Source organism: Giraffa tippelskirchi, chromosome 4, assembly GCF_054371585.1.
Source record: "Giraffa tippelskirchi isolate mGirTip1 chromosome 4, T2T-mGirTip1v1.2.pri, whole genome shotgun sequence".
NCBI classification, from domain to species: domain Eukaryota; kingdom Metazoa; phylum Chordata; class Mammalia; order Artiodactyla; family Giraffidae; genus Giraffa; species Giraffa tippelskirchi.
The window spans coordinates 204,481,371-204,503,376 of NC_137278.1; the positions used below are offsets into that span (position 1 = coordinate 204,481,371).

The following is a 22,006-nucleotide window of genomic DNA, read 5'->3' on the forward strand; positions in this document are numbered from 1 at the left end:
CCTCCCAGGTGGGCCGTCATGATGGGCATTCAGCTCTACATGGCCCAGTTAGGTTGTGTCTCGGCAGGAGGAGAGGTTGGTGACCCAGCTGAACTGCCCTTGGGACAAGCTGACTAGTTTTGGTCCCAGATTTGTAAGTGTGTCTTTAAAGAGAAGTAAGATTTTTTTTCATGCCTAATTTTCAACATGTGCTGGAGTAAAGGGTCCATAGGCTGACATTTTCTCACAGTGCCCTCGAAGTGGTTCTTTGACTTTCCTTTTTGTTTCTTTCTCACTCACCTGACTCTTCAAGTTTACCCAGAACTCTGTGCAGACAGCAGGGAGGAGATGAAGCCAACAGCTGTCACCTTCGAGCTCCTGTCACCTGAAAAATGGCAGAAGGATGTTTAGAGCTAGGTGGATATGGTTCCAAAACCCAGAGGGCAACTTGTCCTAAAATATTTAAACCACATCTCCATGGTTACCTTCCATTTACTCCAACCATTTCACGGTTAGAAGTAAAGGCTTCATTCAGAAAAAGGCTGAGAAACTACATTTCTGTTGAGGCTCAAGTAGTTGATGATAGGTTCTTTCTAGTTCTAAAAGGAGCAGGTTAGAAAGTGAGAGGAAGCCCTGAGGGCTGATGTCTTGGTTGATTATTCATTGTTTTAAAATTGAGATACAAATCACATGTTACAAAGTTAACTACTTTTTTTTTTTAAATAAATTTATTTATTTTAGTTGGGGGCTAATTACTTTACAATATTGTAATAGTTTTTGCCATACATTGACATGAACAAAGTTAACTACTTTTAAAGTGGATAGATAATTCAGTGGTTTGAATATTTCATACTGTTGTGTGGCTAATCACCACTCTCCAATTCCAGACCAGTTTTCACCTCCACAAATAGATACCCCACACCCATCAGCGGTCACTCTGCCTTCCCCTCTCCTCCAGCCCCTGGCAGTCACTAATCTACTTTCTGTAACTGGAGATTTGCCTCTGTTGGATATTTCTTTTAAATAGAATCATACCAATATTCATCCTCTTGTGACTGGCTTCTTTTACTGAGCATACTGTTTTTAAGATTCACCTATGGTATAGCATTATTAGCACTTCATTCCTTTTTGCAGCTGAATAATATTCCATTGTATGGATATTCTATGCATTTCGTATATCCCTTCACCAGTTCTTGGACACACGGGTTGTTTCTGCATTTTGGCTAGAATGAGTGATTCTGCTGTAAACCTCCATGTACAGTTTTCTGTGTGGATACTTGTTTTAATTTCTTGTGGGTAAATAACTAGGAGTAGAATTCTGGGGTCATGTGGTGACCCTACATTTCACCTTTTGAGAAGTGTCAGAGTGCTCTCCACAGCAGCTGCACCATTGTACATGCCCACCAGCAGCACATGAGGCTTCCAGTTTTGCCACATTCTCACCAACTAATCATTGCCTTTTTGATTATAGTCCTCGTGGGTATGACATGGTCTCTCACTGTGGTTCTGATGTGCATTTTCCTGGTGACTAATGATGTTGAACATCTTTTTTTTTTTTTTTTTTTTGATGTTGAACGTCTTTGTACGTGCTCATTGGCTACTTAACATCTGTTCTTTGGAGAAATATCTGTTCAAATCTTAAGCCCATTTTTAAAAATTGGGCTATTTGTCTTTTTATTGTTGAGTCATTTGTTTTAAAGAGGACAAAAAGAGGCAAGGGTTTAAACAATAACAGGAGATTTAGTTAGATTGCAATTTCATAGTTTTCCAGCTGTGAGGTGCTGAAAAATGTGGTAGATCAAGTGGAAACCCTGGAGTCTGGTGAGTGGAGGTATTGACTCAGACGTGTTCTAAGTGATTCCTCAAAAATTCTGGCTCAAAAAGAAAAAAATTCTGGCTCAGAGGAACCTATTCACGGAAGTTTTGGCTGTGTCTGGTTTTTGTTTTCTGTTTTAAGGAACGTTTGCCTGAGCGTAGAGCATCAGGAAGTCTGTCTGTGTGATCCTCTGCGTCCTTAGGAGTGCGAGGACTGAGCAGACTCTCCTCTGGGCTCCCAGAGCTGTTGAGAACAACAGTTTTATAGCTTCTTCACAGTGTTTTCCTCTTGGACGAAATGTTGAGAACAGTAGGCTTTTTCTTTCAAGTGAGGCTTTTCCTTCCCTGTCTAACATTTACCTTACCACCGCCCTGGACCAGCATATCAGAGGCCTGTAGAAAGGACCCCCTGCAGAGGGGCTGTGGTAGATGACTTTCCCCTTTGCATTCCTGCCCGAGCAGATGTTTCTGGACCAGATGATGCTTGAGGAGCCTCCCAGCTCTGAGACGCGAGGCTAGGAAACCCCAGTCTGGATCTGCAGAAGATTCTGTTCTCTCCGCACAATGTCAGGTGGGAGGCAGGGGCCTGGCTTGGAAATGGGGTGACAGGCCCTCCAGGGGGGAAGGGAGTCTTACCCAGGAGGACCTCCCCGGTGAAGGGGAAGCAGGCTTGTTTCCCACGCACCTTCGAGGGTCACATGGACCGTCCAGGTCAGAGGTGGAGGAAAAAGTCTTCTGACAGGCCTCTGGGAGAGTTACTGCCACTGTCTCCTCCATTTTCTCCTCTCCCTCCCTGCAGTCCTCATATGCAGGTGGAAGGAGAGCCAGGGAGGAAGTCCAGTTCCGTCTGGTAGCACACCACTGGTCTCCTAACTTCCTCCCAAAGTTGCACGTTGCTAGCTTTCTCCCCTCCCCCGTCCATCCCACTCTGGATGGTCCAGTCCTGTAATGGTGGGGGTGGAGGAAGGGGTGTCTCAACTTGAATTTCCCCCCTGAATACTCTGCACTATTTTTATCTCCTATTCCTGGTCTTCCCTCTTTTAGGAAGTCACGTACCTTCTGCCAATGGCCCCTTCTCAGCCCTGACTCCGAGCATGTGGCCCCAGGAGATTCTGGCCAAGCACGCGCAGGTACAGCGGCTCAGCAGCTCTGCCCCACGCTGGGGCGCCTGGGGGGCCACCACCTGCTGCTGGTGTCCTGGGAGGGGAGCCGCTCCCCTGTCTTCACATGGGCTCCTAAGTCAGAGACAGCTTCTTAGCTCCACATCCTCTGTGAATCAAGCATTAGGTTGGAGAAAAAGTACGACCTCTGCTCTCGGTATTATGGGGACACGAAATGTGTTTCTTGCCTTGACCTTATTATCTTTGACCTCTGAGGAAAACTAGGAAAATGCAGGGAGAATTCAAGAGGGTCATGGGCCCCGTAGTTGAGAGATGACCATAGGAGGCTTCAGGGAAGGCTGGGAGGAGTGCAGTAGTGCTGACCTTCCCACTCCCGGCCCTAGAAGGAGGAGGCTGTGGAGCAGCCGGAGTTCTGCTACGATGAGTTCGGGTTCCGCGTGGACAAGGAAGGTGAGACTCAGCCCCTCGGAGGTAACCTGCCCATGTCCTTGTTGGGGAGCACCAGCTCTGTGACCAATGACACTGCGGTGGCCTCAAGCTCTGGATGTTTCACCCTAATGTTCTAGAATCATGGGCGAAGCCACATCTGATGCTGACGCTATAGTGTACGGAGTCCTCCGGGGTATTTTGGTTTTAGAGGGGGCAAGGTTCCCTTTTTTCTTTTCTTTGCCACTCTGCACAGCTTGTGGAATCTTAGTTCCCCAACCAGGGATTGAACCTGGGCCCTCAGCAATGAAAGTCCTAGCCACTGGACCACCAGGAATTCCCTATTTTTGTTTTTAAGATTAATTTTATTGATCATAATATAATAATAAAAGCAATAATGTTCATTATAAAGAATTTTAAAAATACATCAAAATATAAAGATTAAAACAAATTAACCCATAATCCTACAACCTGCAGATAACTGCTGACATTTCAGTGTTGTTTTTTCCTGGCTTTGGGAGTATCTTTCATAACCAAGTATCTTTCATAACTGTGTACCTTTCATAACTAAGATGGTATCATACATGTTTTTATATTGTTCTTATATCTCTTCACCTTATCCCATAAGCATTTTGTCTGTCAGTTAAGACCTCTCTAAAGAATATTTTCTGTGACTGTACTGTCCCATTGTAATGGACTGGTCATCGTGTGTTTGTGACCAGTCTTCTGTAAGCGAACCCCGGGCCATCCCCACTGCTTGCTGCTGTTGGTCGCCACATGGGCGCTTGGGAGGCTGCCTGTCACCAACCAGATAACTGACCGAGACCAGCCACCTGCAGGTCACACATTTCCAGTTCTGACAAGTCTTCCTTGTTGTCTAGTTCATAGGCAGGTGTTTGTGAGTTAAAAGCTGCACCTGAGAGGGACACAGGGAACTTTCTGGTATGATGGGAGTATTCTGTATCCTGACGGGGACAGTGTTTATATGTTTGTTTATTGATCCTCAACAAAGACGAGGCCAACAGGGCAGGAGGGTGAACACCTGGGGAGCAGGGATGGCGGGCTCATGGGTCTGGTTGGGGGGAGACAGTGAAGAGCATGGATTTGCTATTCAGGGTGTCAGGGAAATGGCTGGAAAGGGGGCCTTGGGTTTTGGTGGTGAGATCTGGGCAGTGGACCTCGAGCCCAGCCCTCTGCTCTCGGAGCACAGACAGCGGGGTCGCTGTTCCGCCTCCCCACAGACGCCGATGGCACCCCCTATTCTGGCCAGCTGCTGGAGGACCCCCCACAGAGGCTGCGCTGGCAGGCCCACCTGGAGTTCACCCACAACCACGACGTGGGCGACCTCACCTGGGACAAGATTGCCGTCTCCCTGCCCCGCTCGGAGAAGCTCCGCTCCCTGGTGCTGGCCGGGGTCCCCCATAGCATGAGGCCACAGGTGAGGCGGGGGCCCGCGGAGGCCACGGGGATCAGGGCCCCACGGGGACTGAGTGCCGTGCCCCCTCCTCAGCTGTGGATGCGGCTGTCCGGGGCCCTGCAGAAGAAGAGGAACTCCGAGCTGTCCTACCGAGAGATCGTGAAGAACAGCTCCAACGATGAGACCATTGCCGCCAAGCAGGTGAGGCCCTGTTGGGGGCAGGGAGTGGGGGGAGTGGAGGAAGTTGGGGGAGTGGGGGGAGGCCCCTCAGGAGTGGCCCAGGAGGCAGCCCTGGGTAGTCCTTTCACCCCTACACCTGCACCTGGAGCCAGCTTCTCCCTTGGTTCCTTTAGGGGTTGGGGGGATAGTCAGAAAGGTCACCATACCCGGTGCATATTAGGGTCCCCTGGAGACTTTAAATGTAGGTTTCCAGGCTGCTTTACAGAGATTCTCATTCCATAGCTCTGGTTCAAGCCCCAGGCTTCTGTAGTTTTGTTGAGAAGGTCCCAGTGAATCATGTGGCCTCAACTGCACACCAGCTGGGCTCTGGTCCCCGGGGAGGAGGGTTAACTTTGACCCAGAGCCTGAGGACCCCCTTTCCTGGGAGAGAAGCCAACCTGAGGTTTGCCCCACACAGGGGTCCTTGGCCTCCTCCCTGGGGGTCTCGGTGTCGGGGGTGCGGAGGCTGTGCCGCTGCAGCTGCGCCTCACGGGCTCTTGTTGTGGGCGGGCTGCCGGCAGATTGAGAAGGACCTGCTCCGCACCATGCCCAGCAACGCCTGCTTCGCCCACATGAGCGGCGTCGGGGTGCCCCGCCTACGCAGGGTGCTCCGAGCGCTGGCCTGGCTCTACCCGGAGATCGGCTACTGCCAGGGCACGGGCATGGTGAGCACAGCCCAGGGCGACCCATCTCACCATCAGGGTGGGAGGCGAGGAGGAGAGGGTGGCGGGGGCATCGGAGGACGGAGAGGGCCGCCAGGTGCAATGGTTCCAAGCCTGAGGCAGGCACATGGTCTGTGGTGTGACCCCCACAGAGGCCACCTTACTCTCATGGGTCCCCCCGAGGGTGTGTGGAGACCTGGGTAGATGCCCCTCGTCCCCCTGCCCTGCCAGGTGGCTGCCTGCCTCCTGCTCTTCCTGGAGGAGGACGACACCTTCTGGATGATGTGCGCCATCGTCGAGGACCTGCTCCCCGCCTCCTACTTCAGCACCACCCTGCTGGGCGTGCAGACGGACCAGCGGGTCCTGCGGCACCTCATCGTCCAGTACCTGCCTCGCCTGGACAGGCTGCTCCAGGAGCACGACATTGGTGAGGGCCCGCCCCGCCTCTGCTCTGGGTCCAGGGGTCCTACCTGGGGCTTAGGTGCCGCAGGTCTGAGGCCGCGGGACGGGGCCGAGGACGGGCCCCTGGCAGCTCAGGAGGAAGAAGGGAGCATGCCCACCTGCGTGGCTCTCTGACGCTCCCACCTCCATGGCTCGCCAGCCTGGGGAATGCCCCCTCTGGCGGTCCCGCGCCCACCGCCTCCAGCCCTGCCTCAGGGCCCCCGCCGTGTGTCCGCAGAGCTGTCGCTCATCACGCTGCACTGGTTCCTCACGGCCTTCGCCAGCGTGGTGCACATCCGCCTGCTGCTGCGCCTCTGGGACCTGTTTTTCTACGAGGGCTCCCTGGTGCTGTTCCAGGCCACGTTGGGCATGCTGCGCCTCAAGGTGACGGCCCAGCCCTGGCGTCAGCGGTGGCTCCCTGGCAGCCCCACGGGGCCCGCCCTCCGCTCAGCTCCAGGTCTCGGCCTCCTGTGGCCTGAGCACCGGCCCATGGACGGGGGTGTGTCTCAGGGGCAGGGCCTCCTTGTGCTCAGCTTGACCGTGCAGGGAAGTCACCCTGGTGGTTGGGTCCGCCAGGCGGTGACACCCGCCCTTCACCCGGCCCAGGAGGACGAGCTGATCCAGTCGGAGAACTCAGCCTCCATCTTCAACACGCTATCGGACATCCCGTCGCAGCTGGAGGACGCAGACCTGCTGCTGGGGGAGGCCATGCGGCTGGCGGGCTCGCTCACCAACGTGGCCGTGGAGACCCAGCGCCGCAAGCACCTGGCCTACCTCCTGGCTGACCAGGGCCAGCTCCTGGGTGCCAACGCCACCGCCAGCCTCTCTCAGGTGGGCATGGGAGGCAGGAGGCCCCGCTGACCGCCGCCTTTCAGCTCAAGCTCAGCTCCCAGGGCCCAGCCTGGCTGGACCACCGCTGTGGAGGGACCACCGCTTTGGCCTTGGCACGTCTCTGCCAAGAGCTATCCTGTTTGGATACCCTGTAGGATAGACCCAGGCTTGAAATGACCCTCAGAGCTGGCCTTAGAGGCCATGTCAGAGAAGGCAGCATGGGTGAGATGCTGGCGGGCCTCTGTGCGGGAGGGCTCTGCTCGCTGCCCCTCAGTGCTGGGGCGCCATCTGCTTGGCTGGCTTCTGGGTGTCCGGTGCCCACAGATGGTCTGGGTGCCAGATGCCTGGGCCCCGCTGACTTGACTTCGTGCCCACAGCTGGTCTGGGTGTTAGGTGCCCGTCGCCGCTGACCTGACTTCATGCCCACAGGTGGTCTCGGTGCCAGGTACCCGTCCCCGCTGACCTGACTTCATGCCCACAGGTGGTCTGGGTGCCAGGTGTCCGTCCCCGCTGACCTGACTTCATGCCCACAGGTGGTCTGGGTGCCAGGTGCCCGTCCCCGCTGACCTGACTTCATGCCCACAGGTGGTCTGGGTGCCAGGTGCCCGGCCCCGCTGACCTGACTTCATGCCCACAGGTGGTCTGGGTGCCAGGTGCCCGGCCCCGCTGACCTGACTTCATGCCCACAGGTGGTCCGCCGCAGGACCCAGCGGAGGAAGTCCGGCATCACATCGCTGCTCTTTGGTGAGAGCTCCATGCAGGCGGCCGGGCGCTGGGCTGGGCTGGGCTCGGCTCTGAAAGTGGGGCGACGGGGCGATTAGACTCACATCCCACGTGGACTTGGTGCTTCTTTGGAGTTGGGACAGGGCGTGGCCATGGCTGCCATTGGTCTCTGGGCCTCTTAGGGGAGGATGACCTGGAGGCGATGAAGGCCAAGAACATCAAGCAGACTGAGCTGGTGGCCGACCTTCGGGAAGCCATCCTGCGTGTGGCCCGCCACTTCCAGTGCACGGACCCGAAGAACTGCAACGTGGTGAGTCTTGGGGCCCAGCCCTGGGTGCAGGGCGTGACCGGGGCCCCACTTCCCTGGCCCTGTCCCAAGCAGTGGCGTTTTTGCCGCCCCGGCAGGAGCTGACCCCGGACTACAGTATGGAGAGCCACCAGCGCGATCACGAGAACTACGTGGCCTGCTCACGCAGCCACCCACGCCGGGCCAAGGCCCTGCTGGACTTCGAGCGCCATGACGACGACGAGCTGGGCTTCCGCAAGAACGACATCATCACGGTGCGTGGGGAGCGGGCGCCTTCCCTTGGCAGCGGGTGGGGTGGCCAAGCCCTTGCCTGGCCAGAGCTCCGACCCAGGACAAAGCCGGGCCACCGGAGCCGAGCTTCCCACGCTTTTCCTTGGCAGATCGTCTCCCAGAAGGACGAGCACTGCTGGGTGGGCGAGCTGAACGGCCTGAGAGGTGAGGCCTCCTCCGTCTGATCTATGTTGTGCTGGGCCAGGGGGAAGCAGGTCAGGCTGTGAAGCTGCGGCAGCGCTGAGTTTGCTCAGTGTCTCTGTCGCCCTGTGTCCTCAGCCCCATGGTGGGTGGGGGACCTCAGGATGCAGAGCCACACGCCTCATGGGCTCTGCTTCTCCCGCAGGCTGGTTTCCAGCCAAGTTCGTGGAAGTCCTGGATGAGCGGAGCAAGGAGGTGAGCGTGCACAAAGGCGGGCCCGTCCCTGGGGGCCGCCACCCCTTCTGCCCCGAGGCTGACGCCCTCCTGGCCCCCGGGCTGTGTCCCCTGGCATGTGGAGCGGTTGTGAGGACGGGGACGGGCTGGCTGAACCCCAGACCCCATCCTCCCCCTCAGTACTCCATTGCGGGGGACGATGCTGTGACAGAGGGGGTCACAGACCTTGTGCGAGGGACCCTCTGCCCGGCCCTCAAGGCCCTGTTTGAACACGGACTGAAGAAGCCTTCGCTGCTCGGGGGTGCCTGCCACCCCTGGCTGTTTATTGAGGAGGTGAGTGTCCGGACCCTGTGGAGCTGGTGGGGAGGTGACCTGCTCAGCCGGACTCTGTGGCTTTGACCTGGTATCTACCCTCTGGTCCCTGACACTCACCACACCCCCCAGGCAGCAGGCCGGGAGGTTGAGAGAGACTTCGACTCTGTGTACTCACGCCTGGTGCTGTGCAAGACGTACAGGTAACCCGGCGCCTGCACCCTCCTGCAGGTCACCCTCCTGGCAGCCTGGGGCCGGGGGTGGAGGGCGGGCGTGGCCCAAGCCCTCCAGGGCGGTGCGGGCAGCTCTGGTCCCCCCCTCAGGTTGGACGAAGATGGCAAAGTCTTGACCCCAGAGGAGCTGCTCTACCGGGTAAGGGGGTCCGCGGGCGGACCGGCCTCTAGGGTGGGCAGCTGGGGACACCTGAGTGACCACTGTGCCCCGCAGGCTGTGCAGTCCGTTAACGTCACCCACGACGCCGCACACGCACAGATGGACGTGAAGCTCCGCTCCCTCATCTGCGTGGGGCTCAAGTGAGTGTGTGAGCCCACGTGAGCGGGGCAGTGTGTGTGCCCTCACGGGGGGCGGGGCTGAGCTGGGCGGACGGAGGTGGGCGCCAGCCAGGGTGGCTCCCGAAGGTCGGCCTCTAGCGTGAGACCAGCCACCACTTGGCAGGGAGGGGCACTGGGGTTCGTGCAGTACCGGTTACAGTGAGGTGCGCGGTCAGGGCTCACCGGGGACCTGGCTGCAGGCTGAGGGACACCGGCCCCAGGGTCCAGGCTGAGTGTGGGGTTTCTGGACTTGCCACCAGGCAGAGGGGCGGCATCCAGGCTGCGCTGACCTGGGGGCGGGGGTCCCCGAGATGAGCTTAGAGCACGCTGTGGGCCTGCTGCCAGCGAGCAGGGGCGTCACTGGTTGAGTGACCAGCAGGGCTGAGGGCCCCTGGCGGGAGGTGGTGATGGAGCCTCAGATGTAGGAGGGGTGGTGACGGGACCGAGGGGCGCGGGCCTCTGAGTAAGTGCCCTCCCTGCCCCCAGCGAGCAGGTGCTGCACCTGTGGCTGGAGGTGCTCTGCTCCAGCCTGCCAACCGTGGAGAAGTGGTACCAGCCCTGGTCCTTCCTGCGCAGCCCCGGCTGGGTCCAGATCAAGTGCGAGCTGCGGTGAGGAGGCCCTGGGCTCTGCAGCCCCAGCCGGGGGGGGGGGGCCGAGCCCCCTGCCCGCATCCGACAGCCCCCCTTCTCCCTCCAGGGTCCTCTGCTGCTTCGCGTTCAGCCTCTCCCAGGACTGGGAGCTTCCTGCAAAGAGAGAGGTGGGTGGTGGGGCCTGCTGGCATCGGTGTGGGGGGCCGCTGCCCCCAAGTGTTTCCGGGTGGCCAAAGCCTCGGGGGGGCCCTGAGTGCTGGCGCTGCCTGTGAGGACTGCCCTGGCCCCTGCCACCTGGCTTCCTCGCCACGTGCCCAGCAGCCATGACAGGAAGGCTGTCTCGTGCAGGAGGAGAAGCAGCCCCTGAAGGAGGGCGTCCAGGACATGCTGGTGAAGCACCACCTCTTCAGCTGGGACATCGACGGGTGACGTGTTCCTCCAGGGGCCCCGTCACACCCAGGCGTGCCCACCACCACCCCCCCACCAAGCAAGGAGAGGCCCCAAGCTGCAGGGTCGAGGGTAGGACACACTCCGGAGCTCTGACTGGGCACCGTGGTGGGGGGTCCCCCCAGTACTGGGGGAGAGCCCTGTTCTGCCAGGGTCTTTACAGAGGCCCTGGGGCCAGCTCCACGATGCCGACCAAAAACCTCGTGAGGAGGTGGAGCGCCAGCTCTGTGCTGTCAGGTTTTGCTCAGGAAGAGGGTGGGGGTGGCTGAAGGCTCCTGGGCCTCCTTGATTTATAAATAAACAAAACAACTCTTGTCTTTGAGAAAGCACTTCGCCTCCCATCCAGCCAGGGCCCCAGGTCCAAGCTCTGCTCTACCTGAGATGGTCCGGAATGCACAGCCAGGGCCGGGAAGTGGCATCAGGGTCTCAGCATGGACACCTGGGACCCAGCCATACCACCCACGTCTTGCCTAACACGGATTGAACGAGATGGACCAGCAAGAGGTGTTTTTGTTTTTATTTTAAAAAGTTCACACAGCTGTCCCACCTCTGGTTTTGGTGACTCCACCCCTCGTCCCCTGTGGATGATCGTGATGGGCAGGTGGCAGCAGCCAGAGCCTGAGGGCCACTTCGGGCTTCCCCCGTCCCCGGGCCTTGGTGGCTGCAGTGAGGCAGCAGACGGAATGTGGGCAGGGGGCAGGAAGCACCCCGCCCTCGTGGCACTGATAAGGAGCAGGAAGCAGGAGGGTAGGGCACAGGCTGTGGTGGCTACACGTCAAACACAAGTGATGGGTGGGACCGCAGTAAGTCGTGTCCAGCCCTGGGAGCAGTGGTCTCCAGGCCCTTCTGTGTGCAGAAGGTGGGGGCGGCCGCATTCACCCCCCCCCCGCCTCGAGATATATGTGTATATACGTATGGCGATATATAATATAGAGGTATGTACAGCTGTACAGAGAATGTTTGCCACCAACCACTAGGTGGCTGCACTACACCAAGACACTAAGATGCAGGGAGCCCCTCCCGGGAAGCCTAGGACACTGGTGTTGGCGTCACAAGGATGGTGAGGTAGAGGCCCAGCCCGTCCCCTCCCTCAGGGAAGGGGGGGAGAGGGACACGCTGGCCCTGGCTCTGCCTCGGCCCCGGGCCTCGCCTCCTGAGCAGACGGCAGCCGGCAAGTGCACCCCGACCTCACAGAAGGAGGTCAAATAGAAGCCCAGCCCATCCAGGCCTCCCCGAGCCCGGGGTGGGACCCGGCACCACCTCCTTGGTAAGCGCGAGGCAGGAGTGGGGGTGCCTGCTCTGGCCTCCCACGGAGGGCAGGGCCTGTGATTGTCAGGACTTCCAGCCTCACGGAGGTGCTGGATGGATGGGGCTGGAAAGTGCCGGGCGCCCCAGAGTTCTCGGGGCTTCTAGCTCTCCTACCCCCTGGCTCTGCAGCCCCAGACCTACAAGCAGGAGTCCCAGTGCAGCTGCAAGTCGTGGCCGTCGAGGAAGTCCGTGGAGAAGAGGCTGGGGGCCGTGGTGCTGAGCGGGGCCAGGCTGAGCACCGGCCCGCCCGACGACAGCTCCAGCCAGTCCATGCTGTCCAGGTGCCCGTCGGCCAAGTCCAGGCCCACACCGCTGGGGTCAGGCGCAAAGTGCAATTCCGAGGTGTCCATGGGGGAGGGGGGGTGGTCCAGGATGGCGGAGCTGCTCAGCATCTGGCTGTGGAGGTCGTCGATGAGGGAGAGGGGCTCCGGCCCCTCGTGCCCGCCAGTCAGCAGGGGCAGCCCGGTGCTGCTCTCCAGGAAGTCCTCCAGGCGCCCAGGCAGGGCTGGCGAGCCCGACGGCGGCGGGGCAGCCTGAGGGAGCTCGGCCGCGGGCGAGGGCTGCGCGGCCAGGGGCGAGCCGCAGGCTGCTGTCGGGGGCACCTTCTCTTTGCCTGGCTCCTTGAAATCCGCTGAGATCTCTGCCAATCAAGAAAGCAGGTGGGCGTCAGAAGCCAGCCTGAGGTGACCTGCAGTTGGAGCTTCCCCTTAGGGCATGTACAAATATTAACTCAAATGGGTCAAAGATGTAGATCTAGGAGCCAAAACTACAAAACTCGCTGGTGAGGGAATGTCTTCGGGACACTGAAGTTAGTAGTGATTTCTTGGTTGTAACACCAAAGGCATAGGCAAAGAAAAAATAAACTAGCTTACATAAAAATTTAAAACTTCGTACATCAAAGATTACTATCGAGAGTGAAAAGACCACACAGCAACTATACTTCAAAAAAGTTAAAATGAGTGAAAAGACAAGGCATGAATGAGAGAAAATATTTGCAAACCAAGTATCTGGGTAAGTGACTGATCCAGAATAACTCCTAGAACTCAATAAAATCCGACTGGAAAACAGACAAAAAACATTTCCCCAGAAGTATATACACAGGTGGCCTGTAAGCACATGAAAAGATGCTCAACACTAGTAATAATCATCAGGGAGACAAAAATTTGAAAAGTGTTGGTAAGGATGTGGATCAACTGGAACCCTTGTGCGTGGCTGGTATGAATAACAACAGTGCAGCTGTGTGGAAACCAGTCCTGCAGTTCCTCAAAACGTGAAACACAGAATGACTCTATGATCTGGCGGTTCCAATTCTAGGTACGTACCCCAGAGAACAGAAACACGGACTCAGATACCAGTGCTCAGGACAGCACTGTTCATAACAGCCAGAAGGTAGAAAAGACCCACATGTCCAGTGGATGAAGGGGTAAACACATTGGTACTAACACAATGGAACATTCGCCAGCCCAAAAGAAATTCTGATAAAAGCTACAACGTGGAAGAACCTTGAGGATATTATGCTAAGTGAAGCCAGCCAGAAACAAGGAGAAACAGTGTATGGCTGCACTCACACACGTTTAGAACAGTCCATTCACAGAGACAGAAAGCAGAAGAGGTGGGGTGGGAGGAACCAGGAGTCAGTGTGTAAAGGTGACGGTGTCAGCATGGGACGATGCACCAGTTCTAGAAACAGGTAGTAGTGATGGCTGCACAGTGATGTAAATGAACTTAATGCTGCTGAGTTTGCACCTTTCAAAGACGGTTATGATGGAAAACCATGTTATGTATATTTTACCACAATAAAAAAAAAAAATCATGCAGAAACCAGGCTCGCTCCCTGGCCCTCTAGGTCCCGCCCCAGCTGAACACCAGATGCCCAGCCCCGCTCCCTGCCTCCCCTCTCCCTCAGCTTGCCTGCGGTGGACTGCCGCCCCCTGCCACCTGCTGATGCCTTCCGACCCGTCTCTGTGTGAGATTAAAACCAGTGACCTCGATTGTTTTGTAACTGAGGTTAATTAAAATCCGCCACTTTAAAGTGTCCAAGATTATGAGCTCTTGCTCTTCCTGCTGACATAATTAAATCCCTCAGGAGAGAACCTGCTTGTTTCTCTGCCCCCGCAGACACACCCCTGGGGCCTCCTTCACCGCTGGACCACCAGCTCGTCCCACCAGCAGGCAAACATGCCACCTTCCCACACCCACCCTTTTGCGGGGAACCCCCTGCAGAAAGCAGTCTAGACCCGCTGCCTTCCACAGCCCCAGCCTCTCCAACCGGCTTCAAGCAGGCTCTGGCCGCCGACCCACTGTCCAGGCTGAGGTCACCGGCCGCCACCATGACACGGCCCAGGGCCAGGTCTTGGTCTTCACCTTTCTGGAGCAGCCCTGGGCCCTGGGCCCTGGGCCTTGACCCTCTCAAGGGTGCAGCTCCCCCTCCACCCACTGGTCAGCCTCAGCAGCTTGAACCACCCCCGACCGCCCCCACCACTTCCTCCTCTCTGCCCACCCAGCCTCACCGCTCCGAGTGCCGTTGGGACACCAGCAACCCCCCGACTCCTGCCTTCAGCCCAGACCTCTCCTGGCCTGGCCTTGTGGCCCCTCCACTCAGTCTAGGGACTGAGGTGCCCACACGCCCGGGCGGGCGCTCACACTGCTGCTAACACCACGCCGCCCCGGCCGCTGTGTCTCCTGGCCACACACCTAACTAAGCCACAGGAAACAACTGGCGCTCTGCAGACACTCCTGGACTCAGCCCTCCTGTGGCCCCCCTCACACCCTGCTCTCCTGGATCACCAGCCTCCCCATCTCCCATTCCAGAGGAGCCACCCTTCACGCGAAGCTGTGCAATGGCTCCCAGCGTCGCCCAGGGTCCCCGTGCCTCGGACTGGTGCCCCCAGGCTTCCAGACCACCCACACCCGCTCCACTCCGCCCTGCAGCGGCTGAACAGCACCTGCCCAGCAACCCTGACCCCGACCACCCCTCGCACCTGGGACCCTTGCCTCCCCTGCTTTTCTTGACGCTCCGACGTAGGACAGTTTATTTATTTTACTCCTCAATCACCTCCCCACGATAGGCTGCAAGCACCGCACAGGTGGGCATCTCTCTCGCTCACTGCCTCACCCTGGGCTGCAGGCACAGCGCCGGCCACGCGGCTCAGGATGAAACAAACGTGTGCCCAGCTTCTGGGATGCGTCTCACACGCTGCTGCCTCCTAAGTACTTACCAGGCCCGCCAGGCATTGTGTTCAAGAACCAAACCAAACCCTATCAACCAAGCCCAGGCTAGAGACACCGGGGCAGACAGAAAGGCAGGGGGAGGCAGTGTGGGGCCTGGACTTTACCTCCACTCTGAATCAGAATGTCAAACAGGTCATCCATCTGCTGGCTCGAGGAACCATTTTCCTGTGGGCCAAAGATCAGAAAAAGATGAAGACCTACAACTGGAGGCCCCACCCTGGCTCAGGGCACAGACTCTCCCGGCCCTGAGCCGGCAGTCTGGCCCCGGCAGCCTGCGCCCAGGCTCCCGCAGCCCACCCTCTCTCCCACCCCGACACCCCCTCTCCAAGGCCTCTCTGGCCCAGCAGGCTGGCTCCGGCCAGCCCCTCCTCCCATGAGACCCCGGGGGACGGTGGCCACCCACCCCGCGGGCCCCCAGCCACCCTCTTTACCTGCGGCCTGGGCTGCTGGCTCACGGCTTCCTCGTAGCCAGGCGGCTCCTTCTTCGGCTGAGAAGCAGGGGTCCCAAAAAGGGGCTGGGTTGGGGGCTCCAGGTCCATGTGGGCTGGGGGGCCGGAAGCTGGAGAATCAGGCTGGGACAGGGGCTGAAGGAGGACAGAGAACCACAGCCGGCTGAGGGCAGCAGCCCAGGGCCCGCGCCAGGCAGGCAAGGCAGGGAGCATGCACCCTCCGCCCAGGCCAGCGGTGCAGCTGCACGCGCTCTTGGGGAGCTTCGTGGACACCCCCGGGGAGGAAGCCACATGGGATGGGGGCAGCCCTGACCTCTGACCCTGCACGCGCTCTCGGGGAGCTTTGTGGACACCCCCGGGGAGGAAGCCACATGGGATGGGGGCGGCCCTGACCTCTGACCCTGCCGAGGAGAAGTGGCTCCCTGGGGCCCCGGGGCACAGGCAGGGGCTCTGAGCTGACGCCCCTCCCCTCCCCCGAGCTTCTGCCCAGGGCCCAGGTCCCTTCCTGTCCCGTGTCCTGTCACCACCCCCACCCCCCAAGCCCTGCAGAGCTGAGGCCACACAAAGCCTAAAGCAGGCTCACCTTTGGACCAGGCTGAGTGGAGGGTCTGGGTTGTGAGGGCGGCGGCAGCAGGGAGCCAGCTGCCAGCGTCACCTTGCTGGGGGACAGCTGGCTTCTCTGAGGGGAGGAAGGGGTGGGGCTCCCGTCAGGCCCCGCCCCCGCCCCCCCCCCTCCTGAGCACACCCCACCCTGCAGCAGGGGCAGAAGTGGCCCGCCTGGTGGGGCAGCTCCAGAGCCCCCCGCCAGCCACAGACAAGCTCTGATACTAAAGGACAGAGTGAGGGGCTGCCCCTCACAGCTCCACCTTCAAGGCTGGGGGTCTCACACAGGGGCCCCAACCTCCCCAAGTCGCAGCCCCGCGTGGGTGACCTCGGGTGGGGAGCCCTCGTTTGGGAAGGCCAAAGAGGACAACCCAAGGATGTGAGCGCAACCTGCCCCCATGGGGCTGCCCGTGAACGGGGCGCTGTCACTAAACGCCTTCTCACTCTCCCGCGGGTTCTGTGCCCTGGCCCCAGGTACCTGCTGGGGGCTCCCGCTGGCCAGGCCAGGGCTGTCTGTGTTCTTCTTGGTCACAGTGAGGACAAGATGGGTCCCTGCGGAGTCAGTGAGGAGGGCGGGCGGTGTGACCCCCTTGATGAGGCTGGGGCCCTGCGGGCCCAGCAGCAGCTGGGGGGCTGGGGCCGGTTCAGGCTCAGGCGGCACGGCTTCCTGCTTCACCACCACGACCGGGGGCGCAAGGGCACACGCGTCTGTGTGGGGGGCGGCGGGGGCCGCGAGGCTGGGGCTGAAGGGGAGCTCGGGGCCCGGGGGCCGCCGGCTCAGCTGACAGCTGGTGAAGCTGTTCTCCTGCTTCACCGCGGGGCCCAGAGTGACCAGGGCCGGGGCCGGCTCCGGCTCGGGCGGCACGGCCTCCTGCTTCACCACCACGGCCGGGGACACCAGGGCACGGGTGTCTGCATGGGGGGCGGCGGGGGCGGCGGGGGCGGCGAGGCTGGGGCTGAAGGGGAGCTCGGGGCCCTGGGGCCGCCGGCTGAGCGGGCAGCTAGCCAGGCTGCTCTCCTGCTTCACCGCGGGGCCCAGGGCGAGCGGGGCGGGGGCCGGCTGCTGGGCCCGCTTCTCCTGCTCAAGCTGCAGCCTGAGCCACTCCACCAGCTGCTGCTTCTGCCGGAGCATGCGCGTCAGCTCCTCGATCTGCTTGTCCTTCTCCTGCAGCATCTGGTCTTTGTCCCGGCCCTCCAGCTCGGCCCGCACCCCTGGGCTCCGGCAGCAGGCCCCGGGGCGGGAGCCCTCCTCCTTCACGAGGACCTGCAGCGGTGAGGCCTGCAGGGCGAGCGAAGTCACCGGGGACGTCACCATCTCACCAAAGCTGTCCCCTGGCGTGGAGTTCTCGTCGCCTGTGCTGAGCAGCGACCGCTCTGAAGGGGTGGGAGACACAGGGGGCGTGGAGCCCGTGCTGCCGAATTTCACCACTCCGTTGCTGGTCACTGTGGCCACCACCACCTCAGCTGGTGCCAGGCCCGCTGCCACCAGGGCCGGCCCTGTGCTGAGCCGGGCGGTGGGGAAGGCGACCACCACCTCGCCCGCCTTGGGCAGGAGGGAGGCGGCGGGGGCCTTGGGCGCGCTGGGGCTGGCAGGGGTGATCTGCTCCTGGTAGGCACGCAGGCGTTCAATCAGGTCTGTCTTGGTGCCTGAGACGGGCAGTGACCGCAACTTCAGCTCCTGCTTCAGCTCTGCCACCTGCGAGGACACGGGAGTCAGGGCCACCGGGGGGCAGTGAGCAAGACCAGCGTCCGTCTGTTGGGCCTCGTCTGTCTGGGCCCCACCAGCCACTTCAGACACATCAAGCCCCAGCCCTCCCACACCTTGGAGGAAGAGGCCTGCTTCTGCTGGACTGGCCCCCTCCTCCCTGTTCTCACACCAGGGGCCCAGCCCCACGGCTGGGCAGGACACATCCTCAGCTGTCTCCAGCCCCAGTCCGTGCTCAACCAACACTTGAGTGAACTCACTGCATCTTACAGATGAGAAAACTGAGCTCAGGATAGTGAAATGACTCCTTGGGGATCACACTGGTGATGTGGTTGGTGGTGGGCAGAGCTAGGAGTGAGGGCCGGGTCTTGAGGACACCGAGGCCTGTGTTCAGCTCCCCACCAAGCGCTGCGTCTTGCTGGGACCCGGGTCATAACTAGGAGGGAGCAGGCTGGTCCAGGGCACAAACTCGAGGACGAATGTGATCCAGCCCCCTTCTGACCAGGGCAGAGAGCACAGGCCAGTCCCGGGCCTCTCCTACCCCCAAGGCCCAGGACACAAATGAAGCCGCTCTCTTCTAGGTGGACACAGCACTCACAAAGCAGGTTCAGTGAGACGTCAGGGGCCGTGAGGCAAGGGCAGTGCTGCAAGGGAGCCCTGACCTGAGCCCTGGCTCGACCACCACCTGGGCCTGTGACCTCGGGCAAGCCTGTCCACCCTCTCCCCCACGCCTCAGCCTGCTCACCCTGAAGCCAGGGTGACACCCCCGTTCCTCACACTGCACTGGAGGCTGGGAAATCAGAGGCACACAAGTGCTCGGTGAGCCCACGGCCCGGGACGGACACCAGCTGGTGTCTTTAATGATGACGACCAGGAAGAACAGAGCCAGGCGAGCCTCCAGGCAGGTTCCAGGTGCCTCCGCTGCAGGAGACGAGTCCAGAGCCCTACTCTGCCTTCTGTGGCTATAGTCCCCAGCCGGCCACCTTCCCTGCCTGAAGCCAAGCACCTGAGGGCCCCACGAGAGGCCAGGCTGGCGGTGACGCAAGGCCACCGGGCACAACCACCTACCTTCATGTCGTCAAGGTTGGCCGGCAGGGCCCCCGGCTTGCCAGTCAGCGAGGTGCTGTTCTGTCGGACTAGCCCACTGGACCCAGGGGCGCCCGAGCCGGAGCTGCTGCTGGTAGTGGAAAGGCTGCGCGTCGGGGGGCCCCCAGCGCTGCCCAGAGCCTCCCCTGCCGGCCTGAGAGGAGGAAAGCGCAGGATATGAGCCCGCGCCAGGCGTTGCCCTCGGCCTCTGCTGGACCGGCTGGAGAGGGGCGCAGGGAAGGGCCCTGCTCCCAGACCGCTCTGACGGGACTGGGACCTAAGGGTCCCTGCCAGTCCAGGGTCATCCACACATCACCAGTCACAGGGCCTGTGGGTGGGCGGGGCAGCACCCGCTTGGGTGGGGCCTGTGGGTGGGCGGGGGCTATGTGGGGGCAGGGCCTGTGGGCGGCACCTATGCAGGGGCGGGGCTATGCGGGGGCGGGACCTGTGAGCGGGCAGTGCGGCACCTACTTGGGTGGTGCGGGCAGGATGGTCTGATAGTTGTAGTGCTGCTGCTGCTGCTGCTGCTGCTGGTTGAGGATCTGCAGCTGCAGGAAGAGCTGCTGCTGCTGCAGGATCTTGGCATAGGAGGAGTCCATGGGGGGCGCCCCCTTGTCCTGCTTTTGGTCCGGGGGGATGTACTGGTGGTACTTGAGCTTCTTCACCTTTGGCTTCAGCTCCTTGGCCTTCTTGCTGCGCTGCGACTTCTCACCGACAGACTTGGGTTGGCTTTGCTGGGGCCGTGAGACAGAGGGCGCCGTGAGGGGCCTGGGTGGCTCCTGAGAGGGCTGTGCGTCCACCCTGCCCTGCCAGATAGCACCCCTCCCAAAGGAGAGGCCTCCTTGGTGCCCAGAAGTGTGCCCGGGAGGGGGAGGGGCTGTGACCCACCCTGCTCTTCAGAGCTTCCAGCCCAAATGCACAGGCAGCCTCCCTATGACCCTGAGCACAGCGGGAATGGGACAAGGGGTGAAAAAGCGGCTCTGGGAGCTCATGCAGCCATTCCACATGGGGTGCAGACCGGCGAGAACCCTGCCTCGCCAGGAGCCAGCTTGTCTACTGGAAAGTGAAGCAGTGGCTCAGGGGAGTCAGCAGCTAGAGGCCACATAGTGGCTGTGATCTCGCCCACAAAGGAGCTGGGATCCAAGCCCAGGACTCCAAAAGCTCCTGTTCGTGCACCCACGGCCGGCACACAGGGCGGCCTCCTGCTGGGCCTCGAGGGTCCTCTGGGGTGAGGGCGGGTGGAGCTGAGTGGGGCACGTGGGCAGGGAAAGGGCCAGGCAGGACCAAGGGGGCCTCGCAGCCTCTGCGCAGAGACCAGCAGAGGGAAGGGCGGAGACTCCGTGCGGGGTCAGCAGGGGTCTGGTTAGGGGGCCACGGGGACTGACAGGATGAGGGAAGAGGTGACCAACTAGGGGAAGAAGGGATAGCAGAGCTGCGGCAGCTGAGCAGTTACACGGTTCAGGGTTCTGAGCGCTGATGGAAGCCCCTCCATGGCGGTGGGGAAGAGGGTCGGGTGGCCCGGGGGTGGAGAGGGGGAGAAAGCAAGGGGCCGCTGGGGCCAGAGTGCACCCGAGACGATGGACAGGGGCCCGCGGAGAGGCCCCAACAAGGCTGAAGGCACAAGAAAGAGGCCGAGAATCACCCGGGAGCACCTCACTGAAAGGAAGGAAGACAGGGGCCCGCGGAGAGACCCCAACAAGGCCGAGGGCGCAAGAAAGAGGCCGAGAACTGCCCAGGAGCACCTCACTGAAAGGGAAGAAGACAGGGAGCCTGGAGAGGCCACCCGGAGAGGAGAGTGACCAAAGGGGTCAGAGGCAGCTGGGGCTCCTCTGGAGGAGGGTTCACAGCGGGCTGCGGAGCCAGAGGCTGAGGTGCTTCCAGGAAAGAGGAAGTTAGATAAAGACACACACGTGGTTCTCACAGAGGGGAGGTGGGCAGAGGCAGGCACCAGACCTGTGATGAAGAGCAGGTTTAGGGGAGGAAATTTGGAGGAAAACCTCAGACGTCTGTGGCCAGTTAGGAACAGATTGCAGAGACAAGGAAGGTGTGGCTGCCCAGGAGCAGCCAGGAGCCACAAAGCACACGAGCTCCGTAGGCCAGCAGGAGCAGGCCCGGGGCGGGGCGCCACCCCAGAGGGACTAGGAGCACCTGGAGGCACAGAGAGGGCTCAGCTAAGGCTGTGCGCAGCGGGAGAGGAGCGTGGGTGGCCTGAGACTCCAGGCAGGGCCAGGGCCTACGCGGAGGGACTGGAGAAATCAGTCAAGGGCAGAAGCAAGTGGGGCAGGCCGGGTCAAGACCCCAGAGGCTGAGGCAGGAGGCTTGGCTGGGCGGGGAGGACCAGACGCTGGCTCACGGTGCTGCTGGACTCAACCTCAGGGTCCAGCACCGAGTCCCCATGCCAAGGTGCCTGTGGGTGTCTTGTGGGCTGACGGTAACTGGGGCCCCTTCGGGTGTTTCAGGTCAGGACTTGGAGAAAGAGCATGAAGACAAACTCCCAGCACAGCTGGCCAGTGACTGTGGGCCCTCACTGCTCGACCTCCTTACGGTCTCATGAGGCCATGGGTGGGGAGGGTGGGAGCGAGAGCCTGCCCTGTGCTCAGTACACTGCGGCTGTGACCGCAGCCAACATCCGCGGAGGGAGCGGGGAGACTGCCTGTAACCCCATGGTGACCCCTGCTGGTCCCTGACCAGGAGGAGAGGGTGAGTACCCCCACCGCTGACACCATCCCCACACTGGAGTTGGCGAGGCATGGGGGTCAGTGGCCCGGGGGTCTGTACCTTGATGAGGGTGGGGAGGGGCTTGGCGGTGGGGACCACAGTTCCGTTGGTGAGGCTGGGAGGCAGAGGAGGCTGCTCTGCCAGGAAGAGTGTTTCTCCAGACTCTGGGCCCACGGGGAGCTGAGACACGACCTGGGAGAGAGGTGGGGATGTGAGGACACCCCAGAAGCTGTGCCACCTCCAGGCTCCAGCTAGTGCCACAGCCCTGCCCGGCCCACCCAAAGGTGGGCGGCTGTCACCCCCTCTGACGGTTGCTGTTGAGGGCAGAGGAAGGAAGGCTGAGAAGAGCAGCCTCCAGGGTGGCAGTGGGAGGGGGGACTAGAAAAAGGGGTGACAGAGGGTGAAGAAAGCGTCACAGA

The 22,006-nt window shown here is 60.6% G+C and overlaps 2 protein-coding genes across 25 annotated transcripts in view; one reads left to right on the plus strand and one right to left on the minus strand.

Moving 5' to 3' along the window:
- The window catches only part of SGSM3 (small G protein signaling modulator 3), a 30,973-nt gene extending 20,160 nt beyond the window's left edge, over positions 1 to 10,813 (plus strand). The window contains exons 2-22 of one of the 18 annotated variants that reach the window (XM_081587559.1): positions 2,257 to 2,365; positions 2,839 to 2,924; positions 3,299 to 3,386; positions 4,583 to 4,779; positions 4,852 to 4,959; positions 5,499 to 5,642; positions 5,871 to 6,066; positions 6,319 to 6,464; positions 6,687 to 6,911; positions 7,601 to 7,655; positions 7,817 to 7,944; positions 8,040 to 8,195; positions 8,322 to 8,376; positions 8,558 to 8,607; positions 8,767 to 8,919; positions 9,031 to 9,101; positions 9,222 to 9,270; positions 9,346 to 9,431; positions 9,936 to 10,058; positions 10,147 to 10,207; positions 10,389 to 10,813. In XM_081587559.1, the coding sequence (XP_081443685.1) occupies positions 2,359 to 2,365; positions 2,839 to 2,924; positions 3,299 to 3,386; positions 4,583 to 4,779; positions 4,852 to 4,959; positions 5,499 to 5,642; positions 5,871 to 6,066; positions 6,319 to 6,464; positions 6,687 to 6,911; positions 7,601 to 7,655; positions 7,817 to 7,944; positions 8,040 to 8,195; positions 8,322 to 8,376; positions 8,558 to 8,607; positions 8,767 to 8,919; positions 9,031 to 9,101; positions 9,222 to 9,270; positions 9,346 to 9,431; positions 9,936 to 10,058; positions 10,147 to 10,207; positions 10,389 to 10,469 (2,265 nt within the window). In that variant the 5' untranslated portion in view covers positions 2,257 to 2,358 and the 3' untranslated portion in view covers positions 10,470 to 10,813. Of the gene's footprint in view, positions 1 to 2,256; positions 2,366 to 2,838; positions 2,925 to 3,298; positions 3,387 to 4,582; positions 4,780 to 4,851; positions 4,960 to 5,395; positions 5,643 to 5,870; positions 6,067 to 6,240; positions 6,465 to 6,686; positions 6,912 to 7,600; positions 7,656 to 7,816; positions 7,945 to 8,039; positions 8,196 to 8,321; positions 8,377 to 8,557; positions 8,608 to 8,766; positions 8,920 to 9,030; positions 9,102 to 9,221; positions 9,271 to 9,345; positions 9,432 to 9,935; positions 10,059 to 10,146; positions 10,208 to 10,388 lie in introns of all 18 variants that reach the window. The other 17 variants (XM_081587573.1, XM_081587574.1, XM_081587576.1 and 14 more) reach the window with 17 other exon arrangements.
- Positions 10,814 to 10,990: 177 nt separating this feature from the next.
- MRTFA (myocardin related transcription factor A) overlaps positions 10,991 to 22,006 on the minus strand; it is a 197,406-nt gene continuing 186,390 nt past the window's right edge. For 5 of the 7 annotated variants that reach the window (XM_081587555.1, XM_081587553.1, XM_081587556.1 and 2 more), the window contains 8 exons: positions 21,648 to 21,779; positions 19,341 to 19,603; positions 18,852 to 19,023; positions 16,557 to 17,774; positions 16,059 to 16,154; positions 15,458 to 15,610; positions 15,131 to 15,191; positions 10,991 to 12,435 (listed from right to left, as the gene is read on the minus strand). In XM_081587555.1, coding sequence (XP_081443681.1) covers positions 11,933 to 12,435; positions 15,131 to 15,191; positions 15,458 to 15,610; positions 16,059 to 16,154; positions 16,557 to 17,774; positions 18,852 to 19,023; positions 19,341 to 19,603; positions 21,648 to 21,779 — 2,598 coding nt within the window. In that variant the 3' untranslated portion in view covers positions 10,991 to 11,932. The remainder of the gene's footprint in view (positions 12,436 to 15,130; positions 15,192 to 15,457; positions 15,611 to 16,058; positions 16,155 to 16,556; positions 17,775 to 18,851; positions 19,024 to 19,340; positions 19,604 to 21,647; positions 21,780 to 22,006) is intronic. The other 2 variants (XM_081587557.1, XM_081587551.1) reach the window with 2 other exon arrangements.